We start from the raw sequence: 21,528 nt of genomic DNA, 5'->3' as shown, positions 1-21,528 counted from the left end.
CAGGATGGGTTGTTGTGGCTTGCTTGCATGTTGATTCTATCTATTGATTGTATGAGGAGGAGGGACCAAGATGTGGAGAGAGCTGAGAGGGCAGACAGGAACCTCAGGATGGTAGATAGGGCATGGTAGATCATTGGTTATTTTTTTATTTCCATTTTTTGGGAAAATGCAGAAAACCCAAAAAACCTTATTTTTTCTTTTTCTTCCTACAGGAGTACAATGTGGCATAAATGCAGAAGTAGAAAAGCAGCTTGAATTGGGGAAGAAGCTGCTGGCAGCTGGGCAGCTGGCAGATGCCTTGTCGCATTTCCATGCTGCCATCGGTACGTACCTGAAGACCGCTGAGTTTTCCTTCTAAATAAATGGTTTTTGCTCTCTCTAGTCTTAACACCGTTATTTCTGGTATTAGTTTTTGCATACTCCTCACTTAAAATCTAAGTAAGCAACAAAAGTATTCACTTCTAGATGATTTCAGGAAAGTCTGTGGTTTGTTGCGTTCATCTTTATTACCATTTCATTTATGCTTAGAATATAGATCAGTGGAACTAAAGTTAGTAATGGTTTTGTTATAAGTTCTTCATGGCAGAGATTAATTGTGGTTTCAGTGGATTCTAACCTGTGCAGACCAAATTCTAGTTTCCTGCTTGACTGTGGAATTTACCAAGTAACTTTGGGCCATATTTCAAACTCCTATGGTGAAGATAAGATAAGGGGAGATTTCCTAAAGCTTTGTCAAGGAATTTTTTTTATTATATTTTTTATTAGTTTGTTTAAGTTTACAATTCATAAATGCTTATTAACATATTGTCTGGGTCTTAGCTTAATAACATATAATAAAATCCTAATCTCTACCTCATTTTTCCAGCCATGGGTAAAATACATCCCATATTTGAAAATATTCTGTATCTTCTTTTTCTTTAATCTTCAATGTGAGTCTATCCATTTCTGCACATCCCAGTATTTTCTTAATTATGTCATCTTCAGATGGTGTTTCTTCATTTTTCCAATGCTGTGCAAAAACAATTCTTGCTGCTGTTAATACACGTACCATTAAATATACATTTTCTTTCTCATATTTTCCTGATATTATACCTAATAGAAATAGTTCTTAACATTTTTCTTTACATTTTTTCTAACCAAATATGAATTTTTGTCCAAAGTTTTTTTGCTTTACAGCATGTCCACTAAGATGATAGTATGTGCCTGGTTTTTGCCTACATTTCCAACAATTGCTAGACATATTTTTAAATATTTTTGCTAGTCTGGCTGGTAGTAGGTGCCATCTATAAAACATTTTATATAATTTTTTATATGCAGTTGCCATTGTTATTTTATAATTTCTTTCCCAGAGATTTTGCCAGTTTTCTAACTATATTGTGCCCCAAATTTTTAGCCCATGTTATCATTGTTTCTTTTACTTGTTCATCTTCCATCTTTAAGCTTAACAAAAAATTATACAATTTCTTAATCAGTTTTTCGTCTGATGTTAATAATGCCTGATCAAACGGCTGCTCTTTTATAAAAACCATATATTTGTTATCTTTCTCATATCTCGTTTGTATTTGCAAATGAGGCCACCATGATAAATCGATGCCCGATTTTCCAACTCTTGTTTAGTTTTAAATTTTCCTTCCATATTCAAGATATCTTTGTAAGTTACAATTTTCTCAGGATTAATTAAATTTGGGTGAGCGAAGGCTTCCATTGTTGAAACCCGCCCTGGAATTTACATATAAATTTTCACTTTTACCTTTTCCCATATCAAAAATTAAGCATTTATTATATAATGATTTTGACAGTATCTATGAATTTTGTCCTTCCCATACCATAGAAAAGCGTGCAATCCCAATTGCAAGTCATGCCCTTCTAAGTATAATAATCTTTTACGTCTAAGGGTAATCCATTCCTTTAACCGTGTTAATGCACATGCTTGGTAATATAAGACCCAGTCCGGGAGTCCAAAGCCTCCATTTTCTTTAATTCTTGCAAATTTCAGTCTAATTCTAGCTTTTTTCCCTCACCAGATAAATGTCAAGGAATAATTTCTAACTTCCTTCACTAACCTCTAGTGAAGGAGTTCAGTGTCAGTTCCACTGTCGAAATTTCCTTACTGTTGGAAGTTTCTTCTAACATTCAGTTGGAATTTTCTGAAATCTAATACTCCCATTTTTTTTTATTTCGAGAAAATAGATAATAGGTCTTGGTGATAAGTTAGACCAGAGTTTCTCAACCCTGGCAACTTTAAGATGTGTGGACTTAAGCATCCAGAATGCTCGATCCAGCATACTTACCCATAAGTTGTTGTAGGAGAAGATAGTCTATAGTAGAACATCGTTTGGAAAATTGCACGTGAGTGGGATGCTGAGTCACTGCCATTCTATCATTCTTCTCTGCTGTTGGATGCTTCAACCATTTTCTCCATTTGCAACTCCAGTCTTTAGCAGAGCAGAGATGAGAAATAGAAAAAAGGGTCTGGTAAACTGCAAGGGGAATAAGATACAGGGAGGAGAGTTGTAACTGTCTCTTGTAATATCTACAAACCTTTGTTTATGTATTAAGAAGTAGATACAAGAAAATAAAAATTTTCCATTGTTGATTAAGTATGGTTTTTTTTTTGAAAAAAACAAACAGTTTATTAGCTGAGTTTGTATAGCCCACTAAAGTAAACCATTTGTAAAGTTGTGACTGAGTTAGAGTTAAGGAAAGACTAGGATCATTGGTGGGCTTATATATTTTATTAATTGTTCCCCTAGATAATACAAGTGTGAGATTAAAATTAGGGGTTGCGAAACCTATTCTTGCTGAGAATTGTAATTGCTGAAAGAATGTTTTTATATTTGATTTAATATTCTAACTTCTCAAACAGAAATTAAGTGAAAAGGCTGGTGTATTTCTGTCAGCTACATGTTAAAGTCTTATTAGCAGGGATGGTGAAAAGAATGCTCCCTTACTGACCAGTTATTTGGTCTTCAGCAAGGGAAAGATGTAGAATCTAAAACCAAATTGTAAAATACTTTTCCACATATGTGAGTCTATAGTTAGAGATTGTAAGCTGTAGCATGCTGGGGCTCAACTTCCTTAAATACCCACTTCTGTAAAGCCTTTAAAAGCAGACTGGTATTTGATGTTCTGTGCATACTGCTGTTAAAATTTCATTACAGTGCCTACATTGTTGGAAATATTCCTTCATTGAGTTATATGCAATGTCACACACATACACAAATTGTATTCCTCCTTGTTGCTTGCTCCATTCTCTCCAAAGCTTTGGCTGACTTAAGGCTATGTTCTGATTGCTACTTTTTTTTCTTGCAGAAGGAGATGCTGATAACTACCTTGCTTATTACAGAAGAGCCACAGTATATCTAGCCATGGGCAAATCAAAAGCTGCCATTCATGATTTAAGCAGGGTAGTTGAATTAAAGCAGGATTTCACATCAGTAAGCAGTACTTTCCAAAGATTCCTTCGGGGTGGCTGGAAATGGCTTTTGGTCTTCATTTTTTCTGTTGCATTTTAAATGGGAGTCAGTCTGTTTTTCTGTTTTAGTAAGTGGTATAATCCAACAGAAAACCTCAATTATACCATTTGGGGGAGATTAAATATAGGCTGAAATTCTAGCTGGGGAGACAGGATTTCCATAGTACTAATTCAGCAGGTGAATTTGCTCCGATTACTTCAAGGAATATTAATTCCCTTGAAGATTTGGGGACAGAGTTTTTGGCATAGCTACAAATTGCTGAAAATATGTGCAGATGGATTTTTAAATCCTTTTTAGATTCTTAAGTAGCCTTTCCCCATTGTAATGTGATATACAGCACTATTTATCTCAATGACACTATATCAACAATAATTACAATATTTCTATTGCTTGTGAGGTGTATATTTTTAGAAACATAATACTGATGCTATAAAACATTTGAATAATGAAGTAACACTTTTTAAAATTGAAACGTTCTGGAGATACTGCCCTTTATCTCAATATTTAGAAATTTTATTGCTGACAGCTATATTTTTAGATTTGGATCTTATCTAATATTCAAATGGTGATCTAGATTTTTTTTACAGTAGCATACAATAATTTATTCTATCATTACAAGTTCAGGCATTTTTGTGTGCATATGTTTCAAAAAATCAGTTTGGTGGCTATACTCCGGGTAAAAATGGAGCAAGACTTTGATCGTGCAGCTGCCATGTTGACTTTTTTGACCCCTTATGTCTCTAATCAGAAATATTTTTTCTCTCAGCAGTAATGATTTTGACACTTATTTTGGAGTTTCAATAAGACAATAATTTGAGAGAATTTCAAAGTAATCATATGCAGGATCCATTCACTTGTAAATCCTTTGTTTAAAAGAAAATGATAAAACCGTGCCTGCATTTGCAATTCTACCCTTTTGATTTTGATATAATAATGTTATATGTTAAGTATTCAATGTTTGTAAGCCACCCAGAGTTACCTCTACGGAAGATGGACTGCAAATGAGTCTAATAAATACTTTTAAAAATTTATGTGAATGTCCTTTTTAGCTTATCATGGCTCAGTGGGTTAGGATGCTGAGCTTGTCGATCAGAAGGTCGGCAGTTCGGCAGGTCGAATCCCGAGTGCCGCGTAACAGAGTGAGCGCCTGTTACTCGTCCCAGCTTCTGCCAACCTAGCAGTTCGAAAGCACGTAAAAATGCAAGTAGAAAAATAGGGACCACTCCGGTGGGAAGGTAACAGCGTTCCGTGCGCCTTTGGTGTCCAGTCATGCTGGCCACATGACCATGGAGACGTCCTCGGACAAGCGCTGGCTCTTCGGCTTTGAAACGGAGATGAGCACCGGCCCCTAGAGTCGGATACGACTAGCACGCATGTGCGGGGGAACCTTTACCTTTACCTTTAAACAATTCCATTGGCAGTATTAATTTCTAAGGAGCTACGCCAACCTGTCTATTTGCCCCTCTTGTCCCATGAGCTACTGAAGACAGGGAGATTTGCACCATTTATAGACCTCCTTTAAAAGTTATGCTTTGGAATACCTCAGTATTAATCGGGCATTTTAATCACAGTGGTGGTTTTTCTATTACCTTTTTTTTTTAGGCACGACTACAAAGAGGCCATCTGCTACTTAAGCAGGGAAAGTTGAATGAAGCTGTAGAAGATTTTGAAGGCGTGGTAAGTGAAGTGCTTTCGCAAGGCGTGATTGAAGTAGCAACTGTGATAAAAGAATATTAAGCACTGAGCAGGAGACCCTTATATCATTTTAGACAAATGGCTGTCCAGTCTCTTCTTAAAATCCTCCAGTGATGGAACACCCACAACTTCTGAAGGCAAGCCGTTCCACTGATCAATTGTTCTCACTGTTAGGAAATTTCTCCTTAGTTCTAGGTTGCTTCTCTTCTTGATTAGTTTCTATCAATTTCTTTCCTTGACTTTTAGTGCTTTGGAAAATAGGTTGACCCCCTCTTCTTTGTGTCAGCCCCTCAAATATTGCAACTGTTATCATGTCTCCCCTAGTCCTTATTTTCACTAGAATAGACCTACCCAATTCCTGCAACCATTCTTCATATGTTTTAACCTCCACCCCCTCCTAAACATCTTTGTTGTTCTTCTCTGCACTCTTTCCTGAGTCTCATCATCATTTTTATATTGCGGTGACCATAAGTGGATGCAGTATTCCAAGTGTGGTCTTACCAAAGCTTTATAAAGCTGTACTACCGGTATCACTTCGCGTGATCTTTATTTCTGTCCCTCTGATAATGCAGCCTAGGTTGTGCTATTTCCATATAGCATGCTTTTATAGTATTGCATTTAGAAAAGAAGAATTTATTATCAGTACAGTTGGTAAAGAGATGTTTGCTTTGTCGTGAATTTTCTTCAGGTCAGGTTTTTTTTTGTTTCTTTTATTTACTCCTTTATATCTTTTGCATTCCCAATATTCTCATGCCTAATTTTGATATGAATATTTTGCATGTACTCAACATGTCTCAATATAAAACAGTCAAAATGGTTCTTCTCCTGATCCTGCACTTACTGGAGCTCAGAATTAAAAATAAATAATTAGGAAGCTAAAGACTGTTCGTTCTGCCTTGAAATAAAAAAGAACAGATTTTGTTTGATTGTCTATTTAATATTTGTTAAATATTATGCGACTTATTTGGTTTTTCTTAACAGAGCAAATGTTACTATAGCGAGAAGATATATAAAACCTTTAATGAGAAAACTAGAATGATATTTTGCTAAATTGCAGCCCAGTATATTTCAGGTACAATTAGACTATTTAGAAAAATAAAATTACCCTTCAGAAGTAAGACACTATGGGATTTGAAAACGGGCGCCCAGGTATTTACTTAAGCTTCCCAGGTGGCAATATTTTAAAAAATACATCATCAGGAGAGAGTTATTTTGAATATATTTCGAAGGGAATTTTTCTGTTTGTTTTCAGAGTTGTTTGTAGAAGCCCCATTCCTTATATAAAAATACGGAGCAAGCCTGCATTGTGGTCTTTTTGTACATCGAAGTCATAATTCAAATGGATTGCCAATTGATTTGCTATGGACTGGCCAGCACCTGTTTGGCTGGAAAACAGTGCAGGGTTGGTTTTAAAAGTGGGGAAAGGGGCTCAGCCTCACAGCTGGCTGGCAGAAGAGTTTCTAGTTGCTTTTCCCCCTTTTAATCCCATCACTTGGAGAAGAAATGCTGGTCTTGAGAATTATTCCTACAGCTACAATTGAGAAAACAATCTATTTTGTGCTGTTCCACTAGAGGCCAGCAAAGTTTGTCCTTGAGGGCTAGCTTAATTAAAATGCATTTCCCCTAGTGTAAAAAGGAACAATTATTATTATTATTATTTTTAATTCCATTTATATCCCGCCCTTCTCCGAAGACTCAGGGCGGCTTACAAGCTTAGCAGTATTTATGTAATAAATATTGGAGTGATATTTTATCACTCCAATATTTATTACATAAAATGTTATACAATTTACAAATTTAATAATAATAATAATAATAATAATAATAATAATAATAATAATAATAAAACACTATAGAAAAAAATAACCACTTGAAGACTATTAGCATTGACAAAAACATTAGTCAATTGCAAAAGGCAGCTTTACCTGGGACAGCCTATAACTTGTGATGATACCTCTAACACCATCAGACATCAACATCTGCTTATCCCAGGTGCTTGGGAAGGACTCGATAGGTGGGCACATGGGTCACTTGCCCCCTTGTCCCATGGATTCCTCTCCCAACAGGAGAGGAAGGCAATGGGCTTAATTGAATGGCATGATTTATTCTTTCTTTGCCATCCTAAATGTTTTAAGTAACCAGTGTTGGCACAAACAGCTTTGTTAAAATGTTTTCAGTCCAGAAATGGGTTTTCTGCTTATGGAGCACTTGCTCTTGTGCTTTGCTAACTTCAGAGATGTTATTAAAATGTTCTCTTTTTCCTCCTCCAATAAGATTTTTTGCTTTTTCATTTCTTTCCATTGTTCTGGAACATGATTCCATTTGTTTCTAGCAATGATCCAAAAATATTTTGAATTGGGTTGGTTTTTTTTGGGGGGGGGGTCATATTCAAACTAACATACAGGGAGTGCAGAATTATTAGGCAAGTTGTATTTTTGAGGATTAATTTTATTATTGAACAACAACCATGTTCTCAATGAACCCAAAAAACTCATTAATATCAAAGCTGAATATTTTTGGAAGTAGTTTTTAGTTTGTTTTTAGTTATAGCTATTTTAGGGGGATATCTGTGTGTGCAGGTGACTATTACTCTGCATAATTATTAGGCAACTTAACAAAAAACAAATATATACCCATTTCAATTATTTATTTTTACCAGTGAAACCAATATAACATCTCAACATTCACAAATATACATTTCTGACATTCAAAAACATAACAAAAACAAATCAGTGACCAATATAGCCACCTTTCTTTGCAAGGACACTCAAAAGCCTGCCATCCATGGATTCTCTCAGTGTTTTGATCTGTTCACCATCAACATTGCGTGCAGCAGCAACCACAGCCTCCCAGACACTGTTCAGAGAGGTGTACTGTTTTCCCTCCTTGTAAATCTCACATTTGATGATGGACCACAGGTTCTCAATGGGGTTCAGATCAGGTGAACAAGGAGGCCATGTCATTAGATTTCCTTCTTTTATACCCTTTCTTGCCAGCCACGCTGTGGAGTACTTGGATGCGTGTGATGGAGCATTGTCCTGCATGAAAATCATGTTTTTCTTGAAGGATGCAGACTTCTTCCTGTACCACTGCTTGAAGAAGGTGTCTTCCAGAAACTGGCAGTAGGACTGGGAGTTGAGCTTGACTCCATCCTCAACCCGAAAAGGCCCCACAAGCTCATCTTTGATGATACCAGCCCAAACCAGTACTCCACCTCCACCTTGCTGGCGTCTGAGTCGGACTGGAGCTCTCTGCCCTTTACCAATCCAGCCACGGGCCCATCCATCTGGCCCATCAAGACTCACTCTCATTTCATCAGTCCATAAAACCTTAGAAAAATCAGTCTTGAGATATTTCTTGGCCCAGTCTTGACGTTTCAGCTTGTGTGTCTTGTTCAGTGGTGGTCGTCTTTCAGCCTTTCTTACCTTGGCCATGTCTCTGAGTATTGCACACCTTGTGCTTTTGGGCACTCCAGTGATGTTGCAGCTCTGAAATATGGCCAAACTGGTGGCAAGTGGCATCTTGGCAGCTGCACGCTTGACTTTTCTCAGTTCATGGGCAGTTATTTTGCGCCTTGGTTTCTCCACACGCTTCTTGCGACCCTGTTGACTATTTTGAATGAAACGCTTGATTGTTCGATGATCACGCTTCAGAAGCTTTGCAATTTTAAGAGTGCTGCATCCCTCTGCAAGATATCTCACTATTTTTGACTTTTCTGAGCCTGTCAAGTCCTTCTTTTGACCCATTTTGCCAAAGGAAAGGAAGTTGCCTAATAATTATGCACACCTGATACAGGGTGTTGATGTCATTAGACCACACCCCTTCTCATTACAGAGATGCACATCACCTAATATGCTTAATTGGTAGTAGGCTTTCGAGCCTATACAGCTTGGAGTAAGACAACATGCATAAAGAGGATGATGTGGTCAAAATACTCATTTGCCTAATAATTCTGCACTCCCTGTACTGATGTTGCTTCTCAAGTGCTCCTCTTGACAGTCCCTGATAAAGTGAGAAACTCAACAAACCCAAGTTCATAATTTAGTGTACATATGAGCTGCCGTCGTTGACTTGTTCTTTTCCTAACAAATCCAGCATAAGCCAGGATTTGGCTATAAACTGGATTTGAAGTTCTGATGCCGTCCCCAGCCCTCTGCAGTCACATGATTGCATTTTGGGTGCCCAGCAATTAGCCCACGTGTATGGCCTTTAACAAGGATACATGTTAAACCAGGGTTTTGAGGGCTTGTTTTTAAAGTTACATGAAGAGAGCTGCTTTTATTTTGCTCTTATTTATTTATTTAGCGTATGGCTGGTCACATAAAGCTCTTATGAAAGCTTTAATAATTGATAGCAAGCGTTTAGAACTTCATGGACATCATTTGCTAGCACAATGGACTGTTTTAAGTGATGATGCTTCAGAAGGGTTATCAGCTGGGAAATTCCCACAGCGCTTATTTTAGATCACCTAATATACAGTTATAAGGAAATAACTAAGAGTAAAAGGAAATTATCTCTGCTTGGTGAAAATCTACTTCAAAATCAGTTCTGCCAATGGGTGGTATATTGAACGTAATACTGATGTGTAGTTGATGGTATTGGATCCCTTGGATGCCTAGAAAGTGGATTCTCCTCCTGAATTACCAGGAATCGAGCCATTTAAAGTCCTTAGATCATAACCAGTTGCTAAAGGAGTCAGTCTCCAGCCTTCTGTTGTTATGTTTTTATCTTTTAGAGTGGTGAGGGCAAAGTTGAAAGGAGCTTGGCAGACACAAAATTTGGTGCATCAAAATGTAAGGAATTTGTCATCAAGACCCTGTCTGGCATTAAAATCAAAACTGAATAGGAAATTGAAAGGTCAGGTCTGATGCAAACACCTCAAATTCCAAGAAATGCTGGTCTGAGAAACCAGTGTATAGCAGGCAGGGGGACATAATTGAAGTTTGGATGAGATCAGAATAGTTTTGCTTCTAGTGCACACCCCCATTCAAATTAGGTGATGTAGGTTTTAAGAACAGTGAAACCAGCCAAAATTTTGCTCAAAGGGTTGCACAAAGAGCTGTCTGACAAATTAAGGGACAAAAAGATCAAATATAAAAAAAGAATGGAAAGAGGGGGACATAACTAAAACAAAATATCAGCAAATACCCACATCTGCAAGGAAGGAGTCAGGAAAGTGAAGGCCCAGAATGAGCTAAGATAGGCAGCTAAGGCCAAAAATAACCCAAAAAACACTTATTTCAATATGTAAGGAATAAGAAGAAAGTCAAGGAAACGACATGTTCGGTAATAGGAGCAGATGGCAAGAAGGTAAAAGACAGCAGGGAGAAAGCAGAACTGCTTAATTCCTACTTTGCATCTGTTTTACATGAAATTAAGAAATAGACCCAAGTATCAAAAGCAGCACCGAGGAAGATGGAGCAGATACACAAGTTAAAATAGACAACGAAGTAGTAAGAGAATACCTATCCTCCCTGGATAAGTACAAATCACCTGGACTGGCATTCTGAAGAAGCTGGCAGATGTAATCTCGGAGCGACTGAATGTATTTGTTCAAAGCCCCTGTAACACAGGGGGACTACCAAAAGACTAGAAAAGAGCTGATGTGCTTACCAAGCTATAAAAAAAAGGAAGAAAATGGATCCAGAAAATTATAGTCCAATCAGCTTGACTGGGGAAGGAAGTGCTTCTTACCCTGTCCCGCGGCAGCATTTCCCCTCCCACGGGTTCCCGTCCCTGCGTTCCACCAACCAGGCTGGAGCTGATGTTTCTTCTGGTGAGGGGGAAGTGCCTTTTCCCCTCTCCGCTTCATCCAAATTGTCCTGTGGTGGCAAGTTATCCCCACGTCCAGTTGACTGAGGTGACTCATCCTGCATCCAGTCAGCTGGGCCACAACCCACTGCGCCAACCCTCCTGCGGTGAATTGCCCCCTTCCAGGAGCAAGACATTTGAGCTTGTCCAGCCAAGAAGTTATACACTCCTCAGGCAGGCAAATGGGCTGCATCTGTTCTTGAGGGAGTCCTAGACCGGGAAGTTACAACTAATGGCTTTGCTTTGTTCTGGGTTTGTCAATGGATGTCAAACACAGGGTGATGTGTTTGTCAGCCTTTGAATTTAAATGTGTAAATGGGGTGTTTGTATGTCTCTGTGTGTGCTCATTACTTGCAGCTCCTGTCTAACCCCAATGATAAAGAAGGTGGCGAAGCCCGCGCTCAGTTGTTGAAGTCAGATGAGGCTCGGCGCCTGCGTTCCCAAGCACAGTCTGCCTTTCTTGAGAAAGATTACTACACTGCTATCACTCTCTTGGATAAAATTCTAGAAGTAAGTCCCAGAGTGAAAATTGGTGCCAAGATGTAAGCATGGTTACTACTTTCGAATTCTTCTTTAAATCTTGAATTCAAAGTTCCAGACCAGTCTACTTTGGAGTCACAGCAACGTAGATAGGGCTCGCAACTTGGGGGTCCTCCTAGATTCAGGGCTCGCCTTGGAAGATCATATAGGAGCCGTGACTAGGGGGGCCTTCGCACAGGTTCGCCTGGTGCGTCAGTTGCGGCCCTATCTTAGCCGGGATGATCTATGCACGGTCACTCATGCGCTCGTGTCCTCTCGTCTGGACTACTGCAACGCTCTCTACATGGGGCTGCCCTTGAGGACCACTCGGAAGCTCCAACTGGTACAGAATGCAGCCGCGAGAGTGGTGTTGGGAGTCTCCCGATACTCCCACGTTACACCTCTGCTCCGTGAGCTGCATTGGTTGCCAGTTGTCTTCCGGGTGAGATTCAAGGTACTGGTAACGGTATTCAAAGCACTCCATGGCATGGGGCCGGAGTACCTCAGGGAACATCTGCTGCCGGCATCAAGCTCCCTGCGCCCTGTGCGTTCCCACAGAGAGGGCCTCCTCAGGGTGCCACCGATCAGAGAATGTCGATTGGTGGCCCCCAGGGGGAGATCCTTCTCTGTGGGCGCTCCGGAGCTGTGGAATCAGCTGCCGGTAGAGCTCCGGACGGCGCCCGATCTTCGCTCCTTTCGTCGCGATCTCAAGACATTTTTGTTTGTACAAGCCGGCCTAGCCTGAGGGGGGTGTGTTGGGGTTGTTTTATCTTTCGCTTTTTAATTTTTCTGGGGGTTTTTACTGTTGTATTTATATTGTTTTTAACTAGGGCAATTGTTTAATCTTTTTTTAATGTTTGTATTTGCTATTTTATTCTGCCCTGTGAACCGCCCTGAGTCCTTAGGGAGAAGGGCGGTATATAAATGTTATTAAATTAAATTAAATTAATTCAGGCAGGTATTCTTTTTTTCACCAGATGCTTGTAAACTAGAAGATTTTCCCTCATGGGGAAAAGTTTCAGTTTTGCTACCCAGCTGAGTGGTAGCACAAAGCTCAGCTTGCCTGATTTTCAACGCTAAGTACAGTTGGACCTGATTAGATGAGAGATTCCTAGGGTATCTTGGAGCTGTAGCCTGGACTGGGAAGTTGAACAAAAACATCCTGGAAGAAGGCAGTGGCAAGCAATTTCTTTACCATTGCCACAAAAATTTGCAAATGTATTCATGAAATCCTCTGGAGTGAATCTCCTGTTGTCCGAGACTTTATCTTATCAGGTTAATCTAACCGCACAGTTTCCAAAAATTGTGTTGAACGTGCTGCTCCAATTGTGTAGAAATAGTTATCCAATTCTTAAAGTATGCATGGCATTGTGTAGCTTATTGCTTCATTTTAGGTGGGAGAGTCATTTTGAATAAGTACAAATAGGATTAAAATCTCCTTTCGTTTTGGTTTCTCAAGGTTTGTGTTTGGGATGCGGATATGCGGGAACTTCGAGCTGAAAGCTACATTAAGGAAGGGGAGCCTGGGAAGGCTATCAGTGACTTAAAGGCTGCTACTAAATTGAAGAGCGATAATACCGAAGCTTTTTACAAAATCAGCACAATATACTATGAACTAGGGGACCATGAAATGTCTCTAAGGTAAATGCTAGTATTATCTGTGGGGAGAAGCAAAAAAAAAACTTGAGAATTTTAGAAAATCTGATGCAGAGGTGATTAATATCCCTATTTCTCTGCAGAGGAAGTGAACTGGGGGGACTGGGTCTTTTGCAAATAGACTAGGAGCAAGGACTGTGTGCTCTTGAGTGTCTTAACACTACTATCTTGATCCCACAATCTAATTCTCTCTCTCCCTTGTTGTTTCCCGTGTGCAAAGTGAAGTGCGGGAATGTTTGAAACTGGACCAAGACCATAAGGAGTGCTTTTCTCACTACAAGCGAGTAAAGAAGCTCAATAAGCAGATTGTTTCAGCAGAAGACCTCATCCAGGAAAGAAGGTGAGTCATCTGTTTTGTGATTTTGTTTTCTTGGTTGAGTTTCCTCTCCATGGCTCTTTACACAAATCACCTTGCCAGTTCAGGAGTGTCTGCACTGTATTACCATATCCCCAGCAGATGGCCATCCAGCCTCTGGTTAAGAAGATTAGGATGAAGGAGAGTCCATTACCTCCCAAGGCAGTTGGTGTCCCTATTGAATAGTTCTTGCTGTTAAGATATTTTTCTGTTGTCTAGCCATAATTTATTTTCTTATAATTTAAGCTCCTTGCTCTGCCTTTAAACCACACTGTACATTTCTACAGACATTGATGGAGCATTTGGTCTGGCCTTAAATTTTATTTTTTTCCCCGTCTCAAAGATGTCTTCAAGGCTGCAGCAAATCTTTTTCATAAATCCAGTAAAAAGTCATCCAGATCATTCTCTTGGTTTGTTATTTGTGTGTCCTCTTTAATTTTCAGAATTTTAACTAACTTTTTTTGTATCTCTAGTAGAAAGCCTTACCAAGGTCCATTGTCTTGGCTTCTCATTTGTATTTCCATTTTAATTGTCTTTTCTGTTTTGTAGTTCATACTTTTTAAAAATATCCAATATTTTTGGTTCTACTATTTCTTTATTGGGTAAAAATCGCTTCGTGTATGTCATTCTTTCATTAACATCTTTTAGACATAGTCTATCCACAGAAGCCAACATCATTGCAAACATTGTAACTAACTTCTGGCCCCATTCTTTGCAAATCTGAAGTATTTCAGTTATTATAACAATTTGTATTATTTTGTAGATCCCTGTACTAACCCAAAACCAAAAGCAAGTTTACGCTTTCTCTTCTCCTTTTCTGCCTGGAATCTTTAGTCCCCTTTGGTATCCAATTGTATAATGAGAAAATCTTTAAATCTCTGTTATAACTTAAAATAGACAAAACAATTTGGTTCCTGAAAAAAACTGTTTATTTATTTTCAAAATCTTACAGTAAATGTCTCAATATTCCAAATTTGTCTAGATCCTTTATAAACTTTCTAAATTAAATTTGTATGTAGCTTTTTGCTGTTTATTTCCAGTTCTTTAATTAGAACCCAACATCCATTAAAAGGACATGGTTGTGAGGATGATGGATGATCCCAATTACTTGTCAGAGAAGCAGCTTTTGCTCCAAGAATTTTTAATATCATGGTTTGTGGCAAGGGTACAGTCTCCATCTGATCTGCAGGAGTTTCTGCAACTCCTGCAGCTTTCAGTAATCGGCAATATTGAAAACTAATGGAACAATTTCCTGCCATTTCCCCAACTCACTGAAAACCAGTTGGTAAAATATGGTGTCTCTGTCATTATTTCAGTCTAAAATGGAGCACTGGTGTATTTACCTTGCCCTTTGTAAAATACAGAACAATATAATTTGTTTTCCTAAATTTAATAAATGAAAAATATACTGTTTGCTGATTTTCTTTCTTAATGTAAATAGGTACCAGGAAGCCACTGAGAAGTATGAGGCAGTTATGAAGATGGAGACAAATGTTCCTGTTTACACTACTCGAGCCAAAGAGAGAATCTGCCATTGCCTTTCAAAGGTAAACTTTGGGCAAAACAATTGAGAACATCATGACTTGCTGGTCCATCTTATTGTCCTAATTAGTCCATCTCACTTTTCTCAGAATCAACAGTCGATAGAAGCCATTAAAGTTTGCACTGAAGTTCTGCAGCTAGAGCCAGAAAATGTGAATGCCCTCAAAGATCGGGCGGAAGTATACTTGCTAGAAGAAATGTATGAAGAAGGTACACTTTGAAGGATAATAAATGTATTTATGGAGTGTCCAGCTTACCTGTGAACTTATCAGTACAGAGTCATCTGGATTATTTATTGACATTATATTGAGCGAACTAGACTAGGAAGTAGGGAAATGTAATATCTTCCATTTTGGGGAGAGATTTTTTTGTCAAGATATATTGATCCAGCTGTTCAAGGGTTGCAGTTTTCAGAAAGCAAATCTTCTGGAAGTGATTTGGGATACTCTGGATGTGGTTCAGAAGGAGCCAGTTAATAAGTAGGCATGAACAAAATATTGGGATGACATCTCAAAGTGCAACTGTAGTTAAATCTTCCATTTGGGAATTATCTTTATGCAAACTATGTGGACTTAAGTGGCAGACCCTTCAAAACCAGCAAATATACAGCTCCTTCTAAGTTAAAGTCTACATTGGAGTTCCATCAGATGGGTTTTTTTTTATTAGCATATATAGGTTCTCAACCACATCCACTTCTGATTTCAGAAGAGGTACACAACAATATGCAATGCCTCCGCACCAATCTTCTGATATAGGCACCAGAAGTATAGGAGTAACGTGTGTAATTTGTTTTCCCCTTAAATGGTGAAGCTATTTGTCATCTAATTTGGGACTCCATTCTGGAGGTTTCAGTTAAAAAATAATAATCACTGAAATAAGGTTAGATGCAAATTTTATAAATCAGTGGTCCCCAACCTTTATGGCTTGGGGAGGAGAGAGGATGATTCTGTGTGAATGGCAGGCGTGCGTGTGTACAGCTCCTTTGCACAGGCACGAGCATTTGCCACTCATGCAAGTGCCTGCGATTTGCACAAATGGAGCTTCGTACGTGAGTGCGAGAACCCATCACACAAATGGAGCTGCCCACGAGCGCCTGCCAGACTTGCGCAACCTGGTTCCAAACGGGTTGCGGCCCCCTCATATAAATCATCTAATTTTCTGATAAATCTTAACAGCTACATGGCATTGATTGTGTTATTAGGTCTGCATGTAACAATCTACATGCAGCCATCAGCTAAGATGTATTAGAGTGAGTGGAAGACAGATACTCATTCATTACCAAGTTTTAATAACAGATATTTTCAAAGAATCAGTGAAGTGATCTTGCCTATACTGCTGTTTTTTTTGTGGAAAAGTCCGTAAGTTTCTTTTTCCAGCTTAAATATCGCTGTAAGTTTATATGATGGGCAATAAGAGCCATCTCCTGCTGACTTTCGGAGCGAATAATATTCAATTTTTAATGTTCTGGCTGCTCTCAGTCAAAATAGTTGAATGGCACAACAAAGTAGATTGGCTAGCAAAAATAAAAGAGAAGGCAGACTTCTGCTTTGTTTGCAGATGAATATTTTTAAATCACTGGAGCATCAGAAATATTTTCACAATATTTTATAAAAAGGGATTGGACACAACCACTGAATAAATGGTATAAATTGGACCCTGTCTTCTGCCATTGTGCCTAGAAACAACAAAAAGATATATGTAATGCCTACTGAGAGAGAACAGCTGCTAAAAGATGATTTGTTACTTAGCAGAATTGGATATCTTTAGATCCATAATGAGGTCTTCCAAAATTAGAAACCAAAAATCCCCAAAAAGACTCATTACGTGGAAAATGCAAAGTAGACTGTGGTGAAGGATGCTAAAATAGAGGTGGAAGCATTTCCTTTATTGTTACCTGACAGGATAAAGATTCTTTGTTTTCCTTTATCAAATTTTAAATAAATACCATTTGAAATCTGGCTAGGCTGGAAATGAATTACTGTATTGCAAATAGCTAAATAAATCTCTGTTGTCTTTATGATAGCTATCCAGGACTATGAAACTGCTAAAAAATACAGTGATAATGACCAACAGATTCAGGAGAGTCTTGAGAAAGCCCAGCGGATGCTCAAGCAATCTCAAAAGAGGGACTACTATAAAATTTTAGGAGTTAAAAGGTAAGCATTTAGCAATGGACAAGCACTTATAGTTTGCATAAACGCTGCTTTTTTTTCAAGGGGCTATAGAAGTAGTCGTCTATTTAAAGTGGCAGTTGGGACAGGAATTCACTAAGCGATGGGGTTATAAAATGTCACATCACATCACCATGCTGTTTTGTAACAGCAGTTGAGGCAGTCCCACTTGCAGCAAATAAGTGAGGACCTCACATGACTACAACTTGCCAGCTTCCCCATTGACTTTTTGGGAAGCCAGCGGGGAATGTTGGAAATCACAATCACATGACTGCGGAGATGCTGGAACTTCAAGGACTGGTCATAACTACCAATCATTTAGCACTTTTGTAGGTTTCAATGGTCGTTGAAATGAGTGGTCTCTAAATGATGCATTACCCTCTTACAAAGCCTGTAAGAAAGAGTTTCTCAAAATTATCTTTAGGAAATTCTGTACTAAGAAGGAAACTTATAAACACAACATACAGCAATAGCACTTAAGACTTATATACCACTTCACAGGGCTTTACAGCACTCTCTAAGCAGTTTACAGAGTCAGCAATTGCCCCCAACCATCTGGATCCTCATTTTAGTGACCTCGAAGTGTGGAAAGCTGAGTCAATCATGAGCTGGTGAGACTCGAACTGCTAAACTGCAGGCAGCTGCCAGTCAGCAGAATTAGCCTGCAATACTGCATTCTAACCACTGCCATCATGGCTCATACTGTGTTGCCCTGAAAATAAGACCGGATCTTATTTTAATTTTTGCTCCAAAAGATGTATTAGGGCTTATTTTCCGGGTAGGGTTTATCTTCGGGAAAATACAGTACTAAGTGCATCTGGCTGGCTGATGATCTTAACTGGGGCTTATTTTCGAGGTGGGCTTATATTATGAGCATCCTGAAAAATCATGCTAGGGCTTATTTTCCACCTGGTCTTATTTTCAGGGAAACATGGTAACTGCTGCACGTAGAGAAATTTAGCGCTTGAAGGGAATTGAGCATCCTGGGTACAGGGAGTCATCATTCTCCATATTTCCCTGTTACACAGAAGTTAAGCCATATAATAGAGGATGGTACCTGCAAAGAGGACAGCCAAAATATTTATGAATGCCCATCAACTGACAGAGGTCTTGGCTTCTTCCAGATGTTCTTTCCAGAATTCCAAGCTCTGTTCAGTGTTAGTGAAAAACCCTACGTGGGATTGCTATGGAGAAGATTATTTTTATTAATCTTTTGACTTGAGATATTTTCTAACTTTTAGGGAGTAAGATGATCATATATTTAATGGCCTTGTTGAAAAGTCTCCGGCATTTCTGTTTGCGTGTTGCAAGTGCCCTGCGCAGAGCAGCTGGTTCACTTTTCTGTAGAAGCAGCATTGGAGAGCCCCTGTTGTACTTGGCAAGAAATGAGGCGAATTGAGGGGGGGGGCAGCTATACCATAGCCTGGCCATGTTCAGATTGCTGCAAGCAGAGCCCATTCAAGCAGGATCTGTTCATTCCTTCATGTTGGTTCGCATAGAAGCTTAACTTAGTTTGTGAGCCATTGCTTAACTTCTCTTCGTGCTGAGATCATTATTATTATTTATTATGCAAGTAGTCTTTGACTTACAATTGTTAGTTTAATGACCTTTCGAAGTTAAGATGGGTTTGGAAAAAAAATGACTTATGACTGTTTTTCACACTTATGACCGTTGCAGCATCCCCATGGTCATAATGATCAAAATTCAGACACTTGGCAACTGACTCATATTTATGACAGTCGTGATCACCTTTTTGTGACCTTCTGACAAGCAAAGTCAATGGGGAAGCCAGATTGACTTAATAACTGTGTTACTAACTTAATAATTTCAGTAATTCACTTAATAACCTTGGCAAGAAAAGTCGTAAATGGGGCAAAAGTCATTTAACAAATGTTTCACTAAACAACAAAAATGTTGGACTCAATTGTGGTCATAAGTTGAGGACTACCTGTATGTGATTTTGTTATTTACTTATTAAACTATATATGTGTGTTTGTGTGTGTGTATAAACTTATTGGGTATTTATTATACACACACACACACACACACACGTATACATACTGTATATATGATAATAAATACCATATATATATATATATATATATATATATATATATATATATATATATATATATATATATATATATATATATATATATATATATATATATATATATATATATATATATATATATATATATATATATATATATATATATATATAAAAATTATTTATTTTTGGGACTTATGTGCCGCCCTATCTCCCGAAGGACTCAGGGCGGCTAACAACAATAAAAGACAATAATACAAATGTTAAAAAAAATTAAACTAAAGCCCCAATGATAAAATATTAAAAACATTTTAAAAAATCCCTATTGTCAGTCCAGGTCAGCCTGATGGAAAAGAAATGTTTTAAGGCCGCGACGAATCCAGAGCTCAAGGGGAAGTTGATTCCACAGGGCAGGTGCTCCCACAGAGAAGGCCCTCCCCATGGGGGTCGCCAGCCGACATTGTCTGGCTGACGGCACCCTGAGGAGGCCCTCTGTGTGTGAGCGCACCGGGTGATGGGAAGTCGTTCCTGGCAGCAGATGGTCCTGCAAATATCCCAGGCCTAAGCCATATACCTGGTGTGTGAAAAAAACACCTTTAAATATCACAGTTCAAACTGCAAAAGATAAAATTATGATACAGGTAGTCCTTGTTCAGCAGTTGTAGTTGGGACCAGCAACTTTGCCATTAAGCAACACTGTGACTGAGCTTACAGTCTTGCTTTAGCTTTCCTTTACTTTGCAGACCTGCAAATGTCACAAATGCAAGGATTGGTGGCAGAGTTAGGTTTTCATTACTGTCATAACTGCAATTGGTCATTAAACAAGACTGCGTTAGCAAAATGGTGTGTACAATTCTGCAGCTCCGCATCACGGTATAAGATGCGGCAGCTCCGCTCCCGAGGCCCTGCTCTGATTCAGGGGCCTCCCTTGCTTGGTTATTGCTTGCCAGCCTTTGGTAGACCGATGGACTTGTTCCGTATGGCACGTGGGAATTATTTGAAGGACCTGCTGCTTTAACTTGCTGCCTTTTCTTGTTCCATTGTTTAATGAGAGAAGTATTTCCTTTGGGACAAGCCAAGTGGAAAAGGATTCATTTGGGAAATGTTATCTTGCCTGGATTTATGCAAGTCTCTACTTTTGATTTAAAAATCTTACCATGGTATGAAGAGATAGTTTCAGGTTATTTCTTACACTTCTGACAGGAATGCCAGAAAACAGGAAATCATAAAAGCCTACAGGAAGCTGGCAATGCAGTGGCATCCAGATAATTTTCAGGATGAAGAAGAGAAGAAGAAAGCAGAGAAAAAATTTATTGATATCGCAGCTGCCAAAGAAGTCCTCACAGATCCAGGTAGATAGATGTATAGTTTGTCTGCTTCCTTACTTTCAGAAAAAGAGGGTTGTTTTTCACTTCACCTTGTAGACCAATCAACATTTCATTTTCCTTCGGTGTCCAGTGCTACATTATTTCAGTGTTGAAGGAACTCAGCTGATACATGGGCCAGAGAGCTTGATAAATGGCTTATACAGTGAAGTAAAATAATAGCATTTTTACTGTTAGCTGCACATCCAACCTTCTGTGCTTTAGAGGTATCCTTGAGATTTTTCTTAACAGGCAATAGTTCAGAGCTTTTTGCTTAAAACTCATCCATAGTGATTCTCCCTCTGACATTTTGTTTAAAACTATCACATTTAAGTTCTAAGCCATGTTCACAAAATATGCTTAACCTAATGGCTACATTGGCACAATAACTGAAGCTTGGTGAGTGTTAACCAAGCTTCGTGTTCATGAGTGTTCCATGTGTTGTGTAAATCCAACAATATAGTTAACCTCGGTAACAGATTAAGCAGGCATTGAAAATCAGCCACAATGATTTATGAGGAGTGAATTTGGGGGCTGTGTGGTTCCAGGAATACAGGTGACCCTTATTATTGTGACCCCAGGTTTCAGCTGGTGACTGGTTTATCCGGATTTGGAAATAAAGCAGGCGGCTATAGATAGCTCTCGCTTAGTGACCAAAACCGGGACTGGCAATTCTGTTCCTAAGTCCCACTGTTGATAAGTGGAGCACAATGGGCATATAACCTCAGTTTCCATTTAGTTGTTAAGTGAATCCCCTAGGTCAGTGATGGCGAACCTTTTAGACACCAAGTGCCCAAACCGCTCGCAGGGCCACCTACTGCCTCCACGGCCCGCTGCAGTAGATCGCCATGTTGGCCACGTCCTCCACCCACGCACTGCAGCATCATCT

At 38.9% G+C, this 21,528-nt stretch overlaps 1 protein-coding gene across 1 annotated transcript in view; it reads left to right on the top strand.

Moving 5' to 3' along the window:
- Window positions 1–21,528, top strand: part of DNAJC3 (DnaJ heat shock protein family (Hsp40) member C3) — a 35,388-nt gene that overhangs the window by 8,023 nt on the left and 5,837 nt on the right. Inside the window, exons 2-11 of the mRNA XM_081326765.1 lie at window positions 213–323; window positions 3,313–3,437; window positions 5,079–5,153; window positions 11,340–11,492; window positions 12,961–13,142; window positions 13,378–13,497; window positions 14,954–15,059; window positions 15,144–15,264; window positions 17,078–17,210; window positions 20,479–20,627. Of these exons, the coding sequence (XP_081182891.1) occupies window positions 213–323; window positions 3,313–3,437; window positions 5,079–5,153; window positions 11,340–11,492; window positions 12,961–13,142; window positions 13,378–13,497; window positions 14,954–15,059; window positions 15,144–15,264; window positions 17,078–17,210; window positions 20,479–20,627 (1,275 nt within the window). The remainder of the gene's footprint in view (window positions 1–212; window positions 324–3,312; window positions 3,438–5,078; window positions 5,154–11,339; window positions 11,493–12,960; window positions 13,143–13,377; window positions 13,498–14,953; window positions 15,060–15,143; window positions 15,265–17,077; window positions 17,211–20,478; window positions 20,628–21,528) is intronic.

The sequence above is a fragment of the Vipera berus genome (genome assembly GCF_964194415.1).
Source record: "Vipera berus genome assembly, chromosome: 4".
NCBI classification, from domain to species: Eukaryota; Metazoa; Chordata; class Lepidosauria; order Squamata; family Viperidae; genus Vipera; species Vipera berus.
This window is presented reverse-complemented; position numbering and strand designations above follow the sequence as displayed.